Source organism: Zalophus californianus, chromosome 7 (genome assembly GCF_009762305.2).
Source record: "Zalophus californianus isolate mZalCal1 chromosome 7, mZalCal1.pri.v2, whole genome shotgun sequence".
NCBI classification, from domain to species: domain Eukaryota; kingdom Metazoa; phylum Chordata; class Mammalia; order Carnivora; family Otariidae; genus Zalophus; species Zalophus californianus.
The window spans coordinates 43,701,360-43,719,803 of NC_045601.1; the positions used below are offsets into that span (position 1 = coordinate 43,701,360).

General features: G+C 38.1%; 1 protein-coding gene across 8 annotated transcripts in view; it reads left to right on the forward strand.

Moving 5' to 3' along the window:
• The window catches only part of FAM184A (family with sequence similarity 184 member A), a 111,033-nt gene that overhangs the window by 41,406 nt on the left and 51,183 nt on the right, over positions 1–18,444 (forward strand). For all 8 annotated transcript variants that reach the window (XR_003521451.1, XM_027602382.1, XM_027602379.1 and 5 more), the window contains exons 2-6: positions 3,115–3,969; positions 4,696–4,831; positions 6,683–6,864; positions 9,162–9,359; positions 13,056–13,178. Coding sequence is in view for 7 of the 8 variants with exons in the window: in XM_027602382.1 (XP_027458183.1) it covers positions 3,115–3,969; positions 4,696–4,831; positions 6,683–6,864; positions 9,162–9,359; positions 13,056–13,178 (1,494 nt within the window). In the remaining variant the exon portion in view is untranslated. The remainder of the gene's footprint in view (positions 1–3,114; positions 3,970–4,695; positions 4,832–6,682; positions 6,865–9,161; positions 9,360–13,055; positions 13,179–18,444) is intronic.

The following is an 18,444-nucleotide window of genomic DNA, read 5'->3' on the forward strand; positions in this document are numbered from 1 at the left end:
GTTAATGTCAACTCGAAAATTCATATATAGCATTCTCATTTAAAAATAATATCATTAAATAGTGGTGTATTTTAAATGGTCATTTAAGAGCACTACTGGGGCCCCTGGGTGGCTCAGTCAGTTAAGTGTCTGCCTTTGGCTCAGGTCATGATCCCAGGGTCCTGGGACCGAGCCCCGCATTGGGCTCCCTGCTCCACGGGAAGCCTGCTTCTCCCTCTCCTCCTCTTGTGTTCTCTCTCTTTCAAATAAATAAATAAAATCTTTTTAAAAAAATAAAAGCACTATTAATTTGTTATTATGCTTGGCATCCTTTTATTGTTCTTTTTTAAGTTTTTAGAAACTTTAACATTGTTGTCCTGAAGATATTGTTATATGGCCAGTAGAATATTGTATTTCTTTTATATAATATAGTTTCAGAATCAAATAATTGGTTTTCTTAATGTGTGAGTTGTTGTGGTTGGAACCCTGGACTATTTGAGTCTAAACAAAGCTACTGCAAATTCAGGTATTTTTTATTTTTGGCTGATAAGATGGCATGTGTATATCATCAGAACAGGAGTCAGTAGCAGGGTCTCTTTTTTACAACTACTCAACTTTGCTGTTGTAGTGGGATAGCAACTGTAGGCTATCCATATGCAAAGGGGAATAGCTGTGCCCCGAGAAAACTAGAGACAGGCAACAGCCATATTGGGCCTGCAGGTCCCAGTTTGCTGACCCCTGGATTAGAATATCAAGTGAAATAGAGCCCTTCACCATACTATTTCCCTATTATTTGTTAGCTGTTTTATTTACTTAAATTCTATTCTTTAACTTAATGCTTTCATTTTGTATGCTACTGTGCTTTTATATTATCAGCTACTTTTCTAGGCTCTCTAACATCCTCGCACAGCTTTCCAACACTGTTGTCAAGACCCCCAAATTTAATCAGTTGAACATTTACTGAGTTCCAGGACTGAGTGGTGGTAAGGAAATGGAGGTACTGGATTTAAAGAGGGACAGACTCCCATGGATTTGGGTGGTCTTGGAAGACTTATTAAAGGATACAGGACTTTAGCTGACCCTTCAAAGACTGCAAGGAAATGAAGTATTAGAAAAAAGAGAAGAGTAGTTAGAGGCACGTGGGTGGCTCAGTCAGTTAAGCATCTGCCTTCGGCTCAGGTCGTGGTCCCAGGGTCCTGGGATCGAGTCCCGCATCAGGCTCCCTGCTCAGCGGGAAGCCTGCTTCTCCCTCTTCCTCCCTCCCTGCTTGTGCTCTCACTCTCTCTCTCACTTTCTATAAATAAATAGATAGATAAATAAATAAATAAAATCTTTTTTTTTAAGTTTATTATATTTTTAGAAGATTTTATTTATTCATTTGACAGAGCACACAAGCAGGGGGTGAGTGGTAGGCTGAGGGAGTTTCATCCCCAGTTATGTGGAATCCCACCAACAGTGGTCCTTTTCAAGATCATTTCCTGGGATAAAATGATGAAAGTGTGGCTTGTTTTTCTCTAGGGATTCCTTCTCTTTGCATTATCTCTCTTCCTTCCACGTGCTTCATATGATAGATAAGGGATGCACACAGACTGCCCTGGGAAGGCCTGAGACCTGTGGCCTGTAGCACTTCTTGCCAGCTGGTTGGTGTGTTTTTCCTTAGTGCCTCTTTTAGCCTTTTCTGGGCATCCACATGCTAGGCAGGTATGACCCTGGGGGAGGGTTGTAGGAGACCACCAACTTTCTTGGGTTATAAGCATTTATTTCCCTCTGTTGCACATATTTTCCTTTGGAGGTAGCTAGCAGGAGAAGTAGCTGGCAAGAATAATGGGGTCTTGTGATCTCTCAGTCTTTTTGCCTTTGTTATGATTACATCTCTCAAAATAGAGAAGACCAAGTGAATATATGGGTAGGGAATTGATTCTGGAAGACAGGGCCCTGTGTGGAAAGAGTGAAGCCCCTGCAGTGGGGGTAAGTTGGCTCCAGTGTGTCTTCTCCTTGCCCAAGTACAGCTATAAGCCAGGCAGGTGCCTGCCTCGATTTAGCAGTGGGACCTAGCCTTATCAGAGTATGTGAAGCGCCAGGGAGTCTGTCTCCATTGCCCCAGGCTACGTAAACAAGTTCTCTACACAAATGGCAATGCTTGTGTGTCTTCATGGCCGATTCTGGCTCTTGGTGCTGGAATTCATTTCTAAAGCCAGAATAAGATCACATTAAAATGAGCAAAGCTCCAGGACACTGATTTTTAGCTTCTGGATAGTTGGATTGTATAGTGTTCATTTCTTTTTACTTCAGAAGAAAGTGGGTGCATCTCTAAGCTTTAAGTAATAGTCATGAATATTGTACTATTTGACCACAGTGGTATGATGGAGGGTATCAAAGAAAAGGCAAGAATGGGAGCATTACTATAAAGGGACTATGTTGTCATTTGGAATTAAGGTTGGGGAAATCTTAATGGAATCACTAAAATCCAAGGACTAAAATGAAAATAAATACCTGTACCCAGGACACTGTGGCTCTAGGGACCTGGCTTGCCTCGAGACAGGAAAAATTAGGGAGTGAGTAAAACTACAGTGTTTGATTTGTGAGCAGAAAAGTATGAATTGGATTTTGTAAGGAGATGACTAGGAACTTGAAGAGAAGAGGATTAGCCTTAAAAACAGACCATAGGGGAATTAGAAAAGAAAATCTCTAAATTTAGAACCTACTAGACATTAAACAGTTGAAAGAGGCCTTTAGGAAGAGTTAGGGCCTAGATGCAAAGCGTCTCTTCCTCTGGGACAGTCATGTAGGGCAGATACTTACTCTGAAGCTTTTCTCCTGACCCTCACCCCCAAGCTAGACTGGGCCATATGGAAAACTCCTTCTAGGCCACGGGGCCTCCTTTTTCTCTTTTCTCCTCACTGTCTCATTTGTAGTGAAGTCTTCTGGTGCAACTTTTAAGGTTGGACTAAGGTAAAACTAGCCAAGTAAATCAATCTATGAATCCAAAACAATGCATGAAGCTTCGATATTTAGTATTTACCATAGCCAATATTATGTGTGTTGAATAATATCAGTCCAAATGAAAGAATTAACTTCCAGTAAGAAAAGAACGTGGTTTGCTGAATTGCTTCTCCCTTTCTCAAAACCATGCAGGTAATATATGCTTTAAACACTAAAAATGATGAGCATGAATCTGCAATCCAAGCCCTCAGAGATGCTCATGAAGAAGAAATCCAACAGATTCTTGCAGAAACAAGAGAAAAAATACTGCAGTATAAAAGCAAAGTAACAGAGGAGTTAGACCTTAAGAGAAAGATTCAGGTTTTAGAAGCATCATTAGAAGATCACATAAAAATGAAGCAGCAGGCTTTGACAGAATTTGAAGCTTATAAGCACAGAGTTGAGGACATGCAACTTTGTGCAGAAGCCCAGCATGTCCAGCGCATAGTAACCATGTCTAGAGAGGTTGAAGAGATTAGAAGGAAATTTGAGGAAAGATTACGGAGTTTTGGACAACTCCAGGTACAGTTCGAAAAAGACAAACGCTTGGCATTGGAAGATTTGCGAACTGCTCACAGACGGGAGATCCAAGAGCTGTTGAAGTCACAGCAGGGTCACAGTGCCTCGGTCAGTGGAGGGCAGGGGAAGGCGGAGGAGCTGCACAGGATGGAGGTGGAGGCTTTAAACCAAACCCTGGAAGAGCTAAGACTTGAACAGAAAAAGCTCATTGAGGATTATGAAGGCAAGTTGAATAAAGCTCAGTCCTTTTATGAGCATGAGCTTGATACTTTGAAAAGGTCACAGCTTTTTACAGCAGAAAGCCTACAGGCTAGCAAAGAAAAGGAAGCTGATCTTAGAAAGGAATTTCAGGGACAAGAAGCAATTTTACGAAAAACCATAGGAAAATTAAAGACAGAGTTACAGATGGTACAGGATGAAGCTGGAAGTCTTCGTGACAAATGCCAAAAGCTTCAGATAGCACTTGTTACAGCAGAGAACAGTGTTCAGGTAAGTAAAGAATGTCACATTCAACATACAGATTTTTCCCCCAGTTTTGTCTTTCTCTTTCCAATTAGACTACTTTAACTTTTTTTTTTCCATTTTGCTTTCTCCTACTTTGCCTTTGTGAGAAAATCCATAAAGGGGTAATTTTTACTACTCTGTAGTTATTATTTCCAACTCTAACTTCAGATATTAAAGGCCCATAAAGATAACTTAAAATCTTACTGATCATGAAAGGATTTTATTGAAATAACATGTTAATATTTTTCACAAGTGGCTTGGGAGAGTTAAAATATTGGGCTTTGGGTTTAATTGTGTTTTCTCCTTTAACTTCATTAATAATGATCTGCCCAGACAATGAACAAAAATTGATTGCTTTATAAACCTGAATTAAATAGGCATATGGCACATGTTTGAAAAAAAAAAAAAAAGCCAGGAAGTCCCTACAAATTTTGTTTTATTGGCATAGAAAATTTCAAGGCTGTTTTTAATATCTGTGTAGTATTGAGTGGATTAGAAGGGGTAGAATAGTCTTTCATGATTGAGTCATACGATTTATGAAGATAAGCTATAAGTGTTATCAAAACAGATTTAAAAGTAGGTATTATTAACTGTGACTTTTGAATAAGAGAAAGTTGATGCTTGTAATTTAAGTGAATTAGCATCATTAGCTTAGCTAATTAGCTCAGCATCATTCTTGCATTTTAATAATGGTTATTTGATCATTCTTAGGTTCTTCAGAAACAGCTTGATGATGCCAAGGAGGGAGAGATGGCCTTGTTGAGCAAGCACAAGGAAGTGGAGAGTGAGCTAGCTGCAGCCAGAGAACGTTTACAACAACAAGCTTCAGAACTTGTCCTCAAAGCTAGTATGTGTGACCACAGTTCTTGGTTTATTCCTCAGCTAAAACCAACACTAAAATGTCAATTCAAGACAAAATTTGCCTTTTCTTCTCATACTTTAAAATTATTTAGACTCTAAACATGTTAAAGGACTCTAATTTCTTCTTAATCATAAGTTAGATAAGCAAATGATAACTTATTTTTAGGAATATATATTTATAGAAAAATTAAGAGTTAACAGCAATAAATAATTCACTAAAAGAACAATGAAGCATTCTTTCTAAGAGGTTTTTTGTTCTTTAAAAAACATGTTTAAAAAAACCCATATGTTTTAAAGTATTTAAATTAGTGGAACTTTATGTGAATTACAATTTTTCATTTCATTTGGTTTATTAATAGGGATCATTTTACACACTAAAGGTGAATTGCCCATCCTACTATGGCTGATGTGCTCATTTCATAGCCCATACTAGAGGAGGTGGTGACCCATGTCATATACCCAAGTGTTTATTGTGCCAGGCTTAAAGCCATTCGAACTCGTTCTCTGAGGATGTCATTTGATTGGCTCATCAGCGAATCCCATATAACCTTTCCCCTAAGTAGGAGTTTTTCAACTTTAACGTGTATGAAAATCACCCAAAAGGGCTTGCGCAACCACAGGTGCTGGGCTCCAGCTTCAGAGCTTCTGAGACAGTAGGTCTGGGATGTTCTTCATTGCCAGTGAGGGCTCCAGGTCTCCTGGTCCAGAGCACATTGAGAATCACTGCCCTAACACAAGCTTTCTGAGACCCTTTTTCTCATACTCATTGTTCATCTCTCTTTCTCTCTCATCGCCCCTTCCCTTTTTTGTTGTTGTCATTTAGTTTTTCTTTGATAACCTCGCTGTCCTTAGGACTGTGTCTTAATCCACCTTCGTTCTTTATCACATCTCTTGTCTAAAACAAATTCAGTTTCAGCCAAATAGCTGCCTGCCATATTTACTGCCTACATACAGATTTCTTTGTCTTTTATGAAAATTTGAAAAAAGAAGAAATTAGAAAAGAACAGATAACTCATTTTGGTGCCATAGTACTAGTCAGTAGATCCTCTGTTTTACTCCCAAGGATTTTATATACATCCCTGAGGAGTTGCTTCTACTTCAACTTGTTTAGTTGGAAATCTTAAAAAAAAAAAAAAAAGATTCCTGGGTATTGGGGCAACATCAGCGATGTGAAAATGGACTTCTTTTTTTTTTAGGTTCTTTCAACTTTATTTTTTTTTTAACCATATGGTTTTTTTAATTTTATTATGTTAATCACCATACATTACATCATTAGTTTTTTTATTATGTTATGTTAATCACCATACATTACATCATTAGTTTTTGTACATCATTAGTTTTTGATGTAGTGTTCCATAATTCATTGTTTGTGTATAAGACCCAGTACTCCATGCAGAACATGTCCTCTTTAATACCCATCACCAGGCTAACCCATCCCCCCACCTTCCTCCCCTCTAGAACCCTCAGTTTGTTTCTCAGAGTCCATAGTCTTTCATGGTTTGTTACCCCTCCAATTTCCCCCCCTTGGGGAGGGTATGTGCTATGGTGAGCGCTGTGAATTGTGTAAGACTGTTGAATCACAGACCTGTACTTCTGGAACAAATAATACATTATATGGGAAAAATGGACTTCTTTCTAGTTTAAATTATTCTACTTGGATAAATATTCCCATGGTATTTCTATTTTATACAGATTTCTGAAGAAATCAAAGTACTATTTGTACATGCAGACTATTTATTTCACTCAGGTAGTAAGTACAATTGTGTCATTAAATATAAACTGTTTTATACCACAATGCAACAGATTTTAAAGTGAAGGTTTTCTTTTTGGAGCATAGGTCATATTGGAATGCTTCAGGCAACTCAAATGACCCAGGAGGTTACAATTAAAGATCTAGAATCAGAAAAATCAAGGGCCAATGAGAGATTATCTCTGCTTGAAGAAGAAAGAGCTTTTTTGCAAAGCAAAACTCAGAGTCTGGATGAAGAGCAGAAGCAGCAGATTTTGGAACTGGAGAAGGTAAAAAGCAGTGGAATCCATGTCCCCTCTCCCCGCCACCAAAGAAAGGAAAAGGAAAAAAAAGTTCAGTTTTCGTCTTTTTCAAATTTGATTTAAAGTGTTTACTTCTACTTCATGGTAACAGTCTATCTCTTAATTCTTGTAAGTTTTTGTTTTTTGAGGAAAAATGGTATATAGCTGGACTATCCCATATTGTGTATATGTTCAGAATATTACTAACAATTTATAATGTAGAAACTTAAGATATTTCAACCTATTTCAACCAGAAACTGAATAAACTTTTACTCCGGTGGAATGTACATTTGTGGTTAATCGTATATGTTTTTGTTTTAATGAAATATATTATTGCATATACACCTAGGAAATTTCTATAAAACTAAAAAGAACAAGTATCAAGATCTGAAAATTCATATACCAACATATTGAATTTCTAGATTAAAAAAATAAGACCTATCATTTGTAGAGTAATTGCTAAATATTTATTGCGATTTTTCAGATATTCACAATACTGAGTGGGAGTTTTGGATACTTCTTTTTCTTTCCCTCAAGAACCAAGCATATTCAAAACCTTGCCCCTTGCTCACCTCCCATTCACTCCTTACCCAATGTCATGTGGTTTCTCTTAGCACCACTCCACAGAATCTGTGTTTGTCCCAGCCTCCAGTGACATTCTGGTTGCTGGACCTGGTGAATCTTGTCCAGCTGTGGTACTTGCTCCTCTCTGATTTGCAGCATCTCTGTTTTAGTGTTTCACATTCTCGCACGTTTTCCTCCTGTCTCCCCAGCCTTGCAGTCTTATTTCAGAGCTTCCTTCTTCAATCTGTTCCCTATCCTTGATGCTCCCCAGCATTTTCACCTCATTCTACAGGCTCATCCATTCTAGTAGCATAAAACTTGTTCAGTGATCACTCCCAAATCTGATGGTTTAGGCCCCATCTTTTCCCTAACGTTGAGTCCTGTGTCTCTAACTCTCACAGGATAGATTGGTTTCTCACAAACATTTCGAATCAGTATACTAGAACTTTTTCCCCTCAAAAGTACTGTATTTTTTTTTTACTCCTTTTTTCAACCAGTAGCACTACAGTCCATCTAGTTTGGTAAATCAGTCACTATTGACTATTTCCTTAACCCTTTTATCTGTTACCAAGTCCTATTGGTTTTCTGCTCCCTTAATGTATGTTTTATTTCATCGTCTGTTTTCATACCGTTTCACAGATTCTAGGTTTAGGTTTAGGTCATTGTGGCCTGGATTTCAGTTACAATTTCCTAAACACTCCCCCAGCCTCAGTCAACTCACCAGCCTAATGCCAACGTGATTGTTGTTAAAAATATGTCAGTTATGTAATTGCAATGATTTCTCATTCCTGTCATAATGAAATCCAGAGTCCTTAGCATAAAAGACCCTTTCTCATCATTCGACTCCTGCCTCCTGCCGAGCCTTATCCCTCACCGCTGTCAACCTTGGATCTTCTGTTCTGTCCATACTGCTCAGCTGCATGGTCTTCCTGTCTTACCTGAACTTCACCACCGCGGACTACCCCTCATCTTTCAAAATGCTGGAAATGGTTGTGAATTCAGGCTTTTGACATCAAATCTAGGTTTGAAATATTCTCATCTCTCATTTCCTGATGGGCTTTTGAGAATTAAATGAGAGAATGTGTCATCAGCGGCTCACATGTTTTTTCTTCTGGAAAGCTTTCCCTGATGTATATATGTATGTATGTGTGGGTGTGGGTGTCTCTCTCTCTCTCTCTCTCACACACACACACACACACACACACACCCACACACCCTTTCCCACCTGTTCCAGGTTAGACTCCTTTACTGTATACTCTTACAACACATGATGTACACTCCTTTCATAGAATTTATAAAATTATATTGCCACTGTCTTTTGCCTTTTTCCCATCATTAAACTGGGACTGCTTAAAAGGCATATAACTGGCACTCAATAAAACTGGATTGAATTATATCATCTGAGCGGGTAAGTTGGTAAGCCATTTTGTGTACAGCTTTGACACACAGGAAGCCTTTCTCGTAAGTTCACAGACGTGCTAACTTGCACTTGGTTCTAACCTAATAATACTCTATTTTATCACTTGTGTTAAAAGTATTCATTTTGCCTGTGCTACCGTGTCATTTTCTGAGAACACCAATGATGTAATCTCATGTCCAAGGTGTAAATCCCGTAGTGCTCAGTTCATTCAAGTTTATGCCTTTATTGAGTATTCAAAATACTAATATCAGTAATGAAAAAAGCAGGCACAATTATTGATCTTTATTTGCTTTAATTTTAGAAAGTAAATGAAGCAAAGAAAACTCAGCAAGAATATTATGAGATGGAGCTAAAAAACCTGCAAAATAGATTGGAAGGGGAGGTAGCTCAATTAAATGAGGCTCATTCTAAGACTTTGGAAGAATTAGCTTGGAAGCACCATGTGGCAATTGAGGCTGTCCACAGTAATGCAATTAGGGATAAGAAAAAACTGCAAGTGGTGAGTACAAATTCAACGTAGCCTTGCATTGTTAAACTGGAGGGGTTTCTGTAATGATCCAGGGTGACCCATATTGTAGAGTAAATGAGTTGCTTCATTCTGATGGCTGCTGTCTCATAATCACTCTGTAAATCATGATTCAAAGAGTAACATACTTAAAAACTGTTGACAAGAGATGTAGTTTGTTAAATTGATATGAAGCATTCCTACTTTGTATAAGCCATAGTAGAAACACTCTCTTGATCTTGAGCTGTCTCTTCATGAGACAGCATCTTAGATGTGCTCCTCAGGAAGCCTCAACTAGTTGAAGCACTTTCTCCTGTAGATGTAGAAAAAGTAAGGTGTCTGACAGATGTGGGCCCTACAACTGGGCCCTTTGCTTACTAGCTGCCTACTCTTGGCTCTCAAAAGCCACACCTCAAGCTCCTCATCTGACAGAGGAAGATAAAATCCATCTTGTAATGTTCCTGTGAGGGTTAAGTGAGATAAAATGTTGAGAACTCAGACATGTCCTAGCTTATACTGATAAATAAATGTTAGTTATTGGGGCACCTGGGTGGCTCAGTCAGTTAAGTGTCTGCCTTCGGCTCGGGTCATGATCCCAGGGTCCTGGGATCGAGTCCCATATCAGGCTCCCTGCTCAGTAGGGAGCCTGCTTCTCCCTCTCCCTCTGCTGCTGTCCCTGCTTGCGCGCGCTCTCTCAAATAAATAAAACCTTTAAAAAATAAATAAATAAATGTTAGTTACTAGTATTTCTTACTGTGTGCCAGGCACTGCAGTGATGTTTTCCTTCTGTTTTATTTAATCCTCACAACACTCTCATAGGTTTAATTGCTATACCCTTCTTCCTGAAGGAGGGTAGATGATGGAGGACAGAGAAGTTAAACACTTGCACAAACACATGCAGCTAGTAAGAATCAGTCAGGTCTTGAACTCAGGTCTCAGATATCAAATCCTAAGACATTTAACCACCACACATAGGCATGTATTCATGATGGTGGTTATATGTTTTATGTAATAGCATTTTACAGTTTACTAAGCATTCTTGTATATTCTTTATTACTTAAGACTTGGAGATTAATGTCATTTTATTATATAGATGGTGAAATAGGTTTAGTAAACCTAAATGATTTATTCAGTACCACTAACCTAGTAAATAGAAGAGGTTGTATCTGAATTGAGACCTTTGCCTCTATGTCTCTTCCTTTTGTGAAAACTAGTTGGAAAAAATATTCAACACCTGAACTTAATTAAAAATTCAAATAAAACTTCCAGTTAGAGTGTTATTTCTATCTAAACTTACTATTTTATGTTTATGTAGCTGGAGACAAACCTTAATGACATGTTATTTCTCAAAATTGTGGTTGTTGGTTTCTCTGTGCCAACTCACTATTCCAGAACAAATTTGTACAGCTTTAATTATGTGGTACATGTGCGTGCTTACCGACTATGCGTATGTGCCAAGAGCTCAGGGATTTAGAGGGAAGTATTTAGTGGTAACTACTGCTTCAGTTAGCTCTTCCATAGCTATTTTTTGTTACTATTTTTTCATTTCTACATCCCTTATTCATCTTAGCCTTTTCCTCTCTTTTCGTAGTATTTAACTTGCAGGTGTTCTGCCTTTTGTCTCTCTTTATTCCTCTGTATTAAGTTCTAAGTACTAGAATCAAGGCATCTTTCATCAATATCATTTTTGCCTCCTTACTTCCCTCCTAATGATCCCCCTGCCTGTTGAATTTCAATTTCTGAGCCACCTAAAAATCTGCTTTACGCCATTTACATTTCTTGCAATCTTTCTTTAAAATGTGCTTGCTATAAAACAGCTGACGTGAATTTCCTGTGTGTGAACATAGTCAAAACGCATGATAGCTTTATCTGTACCCTTCTCTTCTCTCAAAATAACTTAGCACTTGCTGCTTCATTCCTCTCTTGCCTAGCTAGCTCATGTCTGAGCCTAAGCTCAAACCACCCTCCTTTTAGAATAGTCTTTCTCCAATGTCAAATTATCTTTTTTTTTAAAGATTCTATTTATTTATTTGACAGAGGAAGAGACACAGCGGGAGAGGGAACACAAGCAGGGGGAGTGGGAGAGGGAGAAGCAGGCTTCCCGCCGAGCAGGGAGCCCAGTGCGGGGCTCGATCCCAGGACCCCGGGATCATGACCTGAGCCAAAGGCAGACGCCCAACCACTGAGCCACCCAGGTGCCCCTCAAATTATCTTTTAAAGAATATTTACCGAAAGGTGACTTCTCCATTCCTTATTAGTTATCAAAAGGGATTATATTTTCTTCCATAAATCTAGTTTACCCACCGTATTTGGAAGTGAATATATAGAGAATCCATGCAGAAAAGAGTTAACATAGCAGGCTTGAAGCTGCTGTCCTTAGAAAGGCAGGGGGCAAGGTTGGCCCTTGCTAGTATCTGGGAACTTAAATTTCAGGAAGGTTTCCACCATTCCCTAATAAGAATGGCTCATGTGCCTAAAGGGTTTATGCAAACAATATGGTTTGTGCTGAACATCTGCTTTCCTTCTTGAAGTCTGGAAGTTTGGCACATGCTAGTCAGAGGGTACCTACGTCATTAGCTCCCAATGAAAAACATGGGCACTGAGTCACTCATGAATTTTCCTGGTAGACAGCATTTCACATCATTGTCACAACTTTCTGGAGAGTCCTGTGTGAGAGGACTCTTGAAAACTTGTGCCTGGTTTCCTGCAGACTTCGCCCCCTACACCTTTTCCCTTTGCTTAGTATCCTTTTGCTGTATCATAAATTATAGCTGTGAGTATGAGTAGATGCTGAATCCTGTGCGTCGTCCCAGCAAATCATCAAGCCTGGACTTTGCCTTGGGAGTTCCATAGAACCCTGTTTATTCCTCTTCCTACCTTACACTATAGAAACATTGAATTGCTTGTAACATACCAGGCTCTTTGCACCGCCGTGGTTTTTGCACAGGTTTCTTCTGTCTTCTATTTCCCTCTTTCTTCATCACCTTTTCTTACTGATGCACTCCTTCAGACTTGACTTAGGAATTGTGTTCTCTGTGCAGGTTTCCTCACCAGGCTAGAACTTATCAGTTCTCCATCCACATATCCCTGTAGTCCCTATGGTCATTTTAATTTTCATCATATATTCTTTAATTGCTTGTTGACCTTTAGCTTGTTAAGGGCAGACCCCATGTCTTACTGCCTGTGTATCCCACAAGTATTATTAAGTAGCATCACAAATAGTAGGCGTTCTTCAGTAAATATCAATTTTACTGGTATTGCTTCTTTTGATGCCTTAATTTTGTACTTAGTAATTCTTGACTATGTTCCAGTGTTCCAGAATTGTTCCTGGATTTTGGGGGTTTTTTTATGTAAATATAAAAGAATTCTGTATTCAAGAGATAGGTAGAATTTTTTCTTTATCTCCCCAAATTATCACTTATATCATACATTTCTGTTGTTGGCTTAGCTTGATCTAGACCAAATATTCTTACCATTTAAAATAATTATTTAACCACATCCTAAGTGATTCAGAATGATAGAATCTAAGCCCGTAGAATTAGACTAATAACTCCAGTATTATTGTTTAAGGATAAAGCTAATTTCAAAAGCTAAGTATCAAAATATAAAACAGAATGGCCTTTTTCTTGGAGTCTTTGAGGTATATAATATTGACAATTTTGTTAATTTTTAAAAATGTCTTTTCCTAAGGAATTGGAGGAACAATATAAAAAGGAGAAACTAAACCTGGAAGAGGATAAAAGTCAACTTCAACAAGAGCTGGAAAACCTGAAGGAAGAGCTGGAAGACAAGCTAAATACAGCCAATCAAGAGGCAAGAATTCTTTAGGCTTGTCATCTGTGTTATGTCTTATTGGTAACATCTTATTTGGTAACGTCGTATATGTAGGTGAGCCTCACTGATGGTAAAATATCTACAGTAAAAATAATCACACGCTTTCACTGATGCTGAGTTTTTCATAATACATTGGTTATATCTCACCAGGTAAAAATTTACTACCCAAAACATCAGACCAAGGTGCCTTTGTGGGAAAAAGCAAAACAAAGGATAATATCACCTTGTAAGAAAGAAAACAGAAGAGGTTGTCTACCTTTTGTAAAACAGTGACTTACTCTTCTCTACACTGTATCTCTGTTTTAAAAAGGGGCGCCTGGGTGGCTCAGTCCTTAAGCGTCTGCCTTCAGCTCAGGTCATGATCCCAGGGTCCCGGGATCGAGCCCCGCATCGGGCTCCCTGCTCAGCGGGAAGCCTGCTTCTCCCTCTCCCACTCCCCCTGCTTGTGTTCCCTCTCTCGCTGTGTCTCTCTCTGTCAGATAAATAAAATCTTAAAAATAAAAAGTGAGAGGCTTTATAAGTTCTAGAGTGACATCTAAAATAATTTTTAAATGCCATAAGAAAATAGTATTGTTAGGAAAGACTAAGAATAGAGTATAATAAGAATGTCATAAATCAAGAAGTTGTGAATAAAATAAACGTAAAGACAATTTAAAAACTGTAATACTGTTTGTTCTGTTCCTTTCTCTCTATTGCCCAGGTTCACCTATGCCCTAGAATAGCCTCCCTGTTGTCATCTTGTCCTTCCGTTCCAGATCCTTCATGTGGACAGTCTTGTCTTGTAGAGTGGTCTTCCGAAAACAAGTCTGTGTCTGGACATTTCTTATCTTGTCAGCTGTTCCTTCCTTACTAGCGTCATCTCTCCCAAGAGTCTTTAACTCCTACTTTCTCATCACTCTGCTTCTGCTCACAGAAACCACGCCAAAACATGAGTGCCCCAGGGCATGCTAATAATTTGCACTCCGTCTTCTTTAATTATCTTTAAACATTTATCCAGAGAAGGCACCAATCACCACGTTTGGGAATGATAGAATTAAGATTGTTGCGGGTTTCCCCTGCTTATCTGTAAGTAGAGCATCCTGTGAAATCTTTTGTAAGCTGAAATGGTGTAAAGTGAATAAGCAGTTACCATTAATTTATACAGAAAAATTTTTGAGCACTCCAAGACCCCAAAACTAACCTCTCTTAGGCTTTTCTGATACTTTAGGATCCATCTTGCTAACAGATGCACAGATGCTCACAGCTCAAAACTATGGTGGCATGATACTGAGATGCTGAGTGTGGTTCCAGGACAGGGACTTGGCGGGGCCGCTCTCATTGCTTGGGATGCACGCTGCCTCTAGAAGGGCTCACTGCAAAGCAAATGCTGAACGCTGTTTTACTTTTTGCCTTTTTCTGTTAAAAGTGAAAAATCTCTCCGGATTACTTTTGGTTAGCAGAAAGTACTGTGGTAGGTCTTTTATGAAAGTGAAGTGCCATAACATGAACTTTGAAAAAGCAGGGGATGTACCTATATTTGTATTAGTTCAGCCTCTCTCCTCTTGTCCAAGATAATTCACTGCTGGCCCCAGATTTGCATACCTCTCTCAGCAGAATGTGATCCTTGTAGTTATGGTGTCCCACTCTCATCAGAAGGCAGTTTAGTGACCATCTGTGTTTCTCAGGAAGGTCCCCCAGGGTCTACTCTCAGTTCAAAATGGTTTAAGTATTTCTCCAGTCTACACACTGTAATTTCACTGAGAGAAGTTCTAATAAACATGTAATTGATTTTCCTTTTAGATACATTCTCAATTATGCTTTAGCACCTTGGTGATGTTTTAGTGCCATATTAGAACGCTCATCCCTCCACACGCACCTGCCCTTCCCTTCAACCTGGACATCTTTTTACTTGTCCTACTTTGCTAGATAGGATCTCTAGAGATAAGATTTCTTGTTTTGTTTCCTGCTCTTAAAGTGAAGGATGTCAACATTTTACAGTTAAATATTATGCTTCTCTAAAGTTTTATTTTGTAAATGCTCTTTAACAAGTTTAGGAAATTCCCTTATAATTCAGGTTTCTTAAGTTAAAAATCACAAATTGATGTTGATTTTTCTGCATATATTGAGATCATACTTTTTAATTTGTTAATGTGGTACCTTATATGAGTTTTCTAATATTAAATCAACTTTGGATTTCTAAAGAAGGTTCTAGTTAGTCATGATAGATTATATATATCTTTTTTATATAATAACTAGATTCAGTTTCCTAATATTCATTTTGGGAGTTTTGAGCCTGGGTTCAGTAAGATTGCTTTGTACCTTTCCCTTTTTGTATCATGCTTTTCTAGTTTTGGAATCAAGGTCCTACTAGCCTCACACAGTGAAAAAGACTTATTTCCTTCTCTGTACACTGGGAGAGTTGTGTGAGATTGACATGGTTTTTTAACCTTAACTGCATCATGATTAAAAATTGTGGTTTGTATGAAAACAGTTTTTGAACCTTAAGTCTAGTGTGACACATGAAAGAAATGTAATACTCTGGGCGTGTTCAGTTGTTCAGTGTAGTCTTGTATGCTGGTCCATTAAATCAAAATTTTAAGTTATTTTCTTCAAATATTCTGTATTCTTTTTGACTTTTATCTTTTTGATTCATCATTTACTAAAAACTGATTCTATCGTGGATTTGTTTATTTCTTCTTACATTCTGTCAATTTTTGCTTTGAATATTTAGAAGCTTTGTATGTGCATACAAACATAAAACTGTTTAGCCACATAATGAATCAGACCTTTTCATTTAGTCTGTTTTGTTTGATACTGTATAACTAGCTTTCTTTTAGTTTGATATGACTGGTATATCTTTTTCCATCTGCTGACCTTTCGTTGTTCTGCAACCTTATGTTTGGCCTCTTGCCAAACACATGTAGCTGCATTTTATCTAGTCTGAAGGTTTCACTATTTATTTATTTATTTATTTATTTATTTATTTATTTATTTATTGAGAGAGAGAGAAAGAGAGAGAGCGCAAGTGGGAGGAGCAGAGAGGGAAGAGAGGGGCAGGGAGAGAATCTTCAGCAGACTCTGCACCAAGCACAGAGCCCCTGAGGTCATGATCTGAGTCGAAACCAAGAGTTGGACGCCCAACTGCTTGAGCCACTCAGGCGCACTTTAAGTTTTTACCTTTTAAATTGAGTTTATTCCATTTATATTTATTGGGTGGAAAGTAGGTATATCTATGGAAAGACAGGAGGAAAGAATTAGGGGGTACTTCATAAAGACTAAAGTGCTTGTTTTAAAAAAAAAGAATGTATTATCTTCATAAGATGGATCTTGATACTCTTACAAATGATAAAAACCAAAAACATAAATAGGTCAGCTGTGGATTTCAGTGATCAGTTCATGAATGCCAGAATCATATTAGGATATTAAGGGAAGCTAATGAATCTAAAATCTCAGGTGGAGGATAATCCTGTTATCCCATCAAATGTTATTTGGGATCACCTTTTGAGGACAAAATACTAGGCTGAATGGTCAATAAATCTAACTATTATGGTCTTTTTAAATGTCTTATAACATTTAAGTTGTAGATTTTCTTCTGGATGTAAGTTTTTTAAGCGTATATATAGTTCAGTATTTTGTTAAAAATCATTTGGATTTGTTATAAAATGTTATATCACAGTTGATATACTGCCTAACACATAGTAGGAGATCATTATTTGTAAATGAAATATTTGTCGAATGAGTAAAACTCATCATTGTAAACTAAGTCGACTTAGTTATGGGTCAGGAGTCCAAGTATAGGTTAGCTGGGTCCTCTGCTCAGGATCTCACAAGGTTGAAATCAAAGTGACAGCCACACTGCAGTCCCATGTGAGGCACAGGGTCCTTTTTCAATTAATTTCTTTTTGGCTGTATGACTGACGTCCCCATTTTCTTGCTAGCTGTTGGCCAGAAATTGCTCTCAACTTCTAAAACCCCCCTCAAGCCCTTGCAACCTGGCTGCCTCCTTTCTTAACATAGCAGTTTATTCCTTCAAGGCTAGCAGGAAAACCTCTGTGGCTTCGAACTACTCTGACTTCTTCTAAGGCTCACCTGATTATGTCAGGCCCAACTAGAATAGTCTCTCTTTTGATGACCTTAAAGTCAATTTAAGGATCTTAGTTATATCTGCAAGATACCTTTTGCTAAATAACATAATACAGTTATGGGAGTGATATCCCATTATTTATGCATAGATTCTGGGGAAAGTGAGAGTCAGAGAGGGGTCATGTTAGAATTCAGCCTACTGCAACACACAAATAACTCATTTCTCTGGCTCCTGTAGTGGGCACACTAGCATTTAGGTAATAGAGGACAAACAGGATATTTATTGCTGTGATCTAGAGAACAAGGATTGAGTTTCTTCCTTTTTTTTTTTTTTTTTTTTAAGTGGCGGGGAGGGATAGAGGTAGAGGGGGAGAGAGAGAGAATCGTAAGCCAGGCACCCAGCACAGAGCCCAGCATGGGGCTCAATCTAACGACCCTGAGACTGACCTAAGCCAAAATCAAGAGTTGGACACTTAACCGACTGAGCCACCCAGACACCCCAAGGATTGAGTTTCTAAACTCTGTTCTGGAATATCTATAATATATACCATTCAGAGACACTGATTGATAGGTGCTAAAATTTTGAGTAGTGCTCTTTATGAACTTAAGCAGTTTTACCAAAATAAATAAATAAATAAATAACCTGAGGAATGTTTTCAGAATTTCAGATTTTCTAATGGTATTTAATATGTATATGTGCATTTTAATATGGTTACAATCTACATTCACAAATGCTTTGTGTACTTGATTTATAAAACTTTATTCCATATAAATATTTCCACTTTTGTCTACATGTTACTCATTTAAAATATTCATATAGTGTTCCATTATATATCTTTACCATAGTTGCTTAAACATTTTCTTTGTTGAACATTTAATGTTTTAAATATTTTATTATAAATAGTAATAATTTTAAGGAGTTGCCCCCTCTTACTTGAGCGGGGAGGATTGTCATGCAAGGCCAGAGCCAGAATAGCAAGATTGGGTTGTGCTAAGGGCAGTTCCGTGTCCTTATCAGGGACCAACCAAGGCATATGTTAGCCATGAGCCCTGAGACCCTGAGGAGCATGGGATATTAGAGAGGACTTCTCTCAGCCCTGTTTATCAGGGTCTTATTTTTACTGGTAAGTCAATATTTGACCTTTTATTAATACTTTTGTTCATTTTTAAAAATTATTTCCTT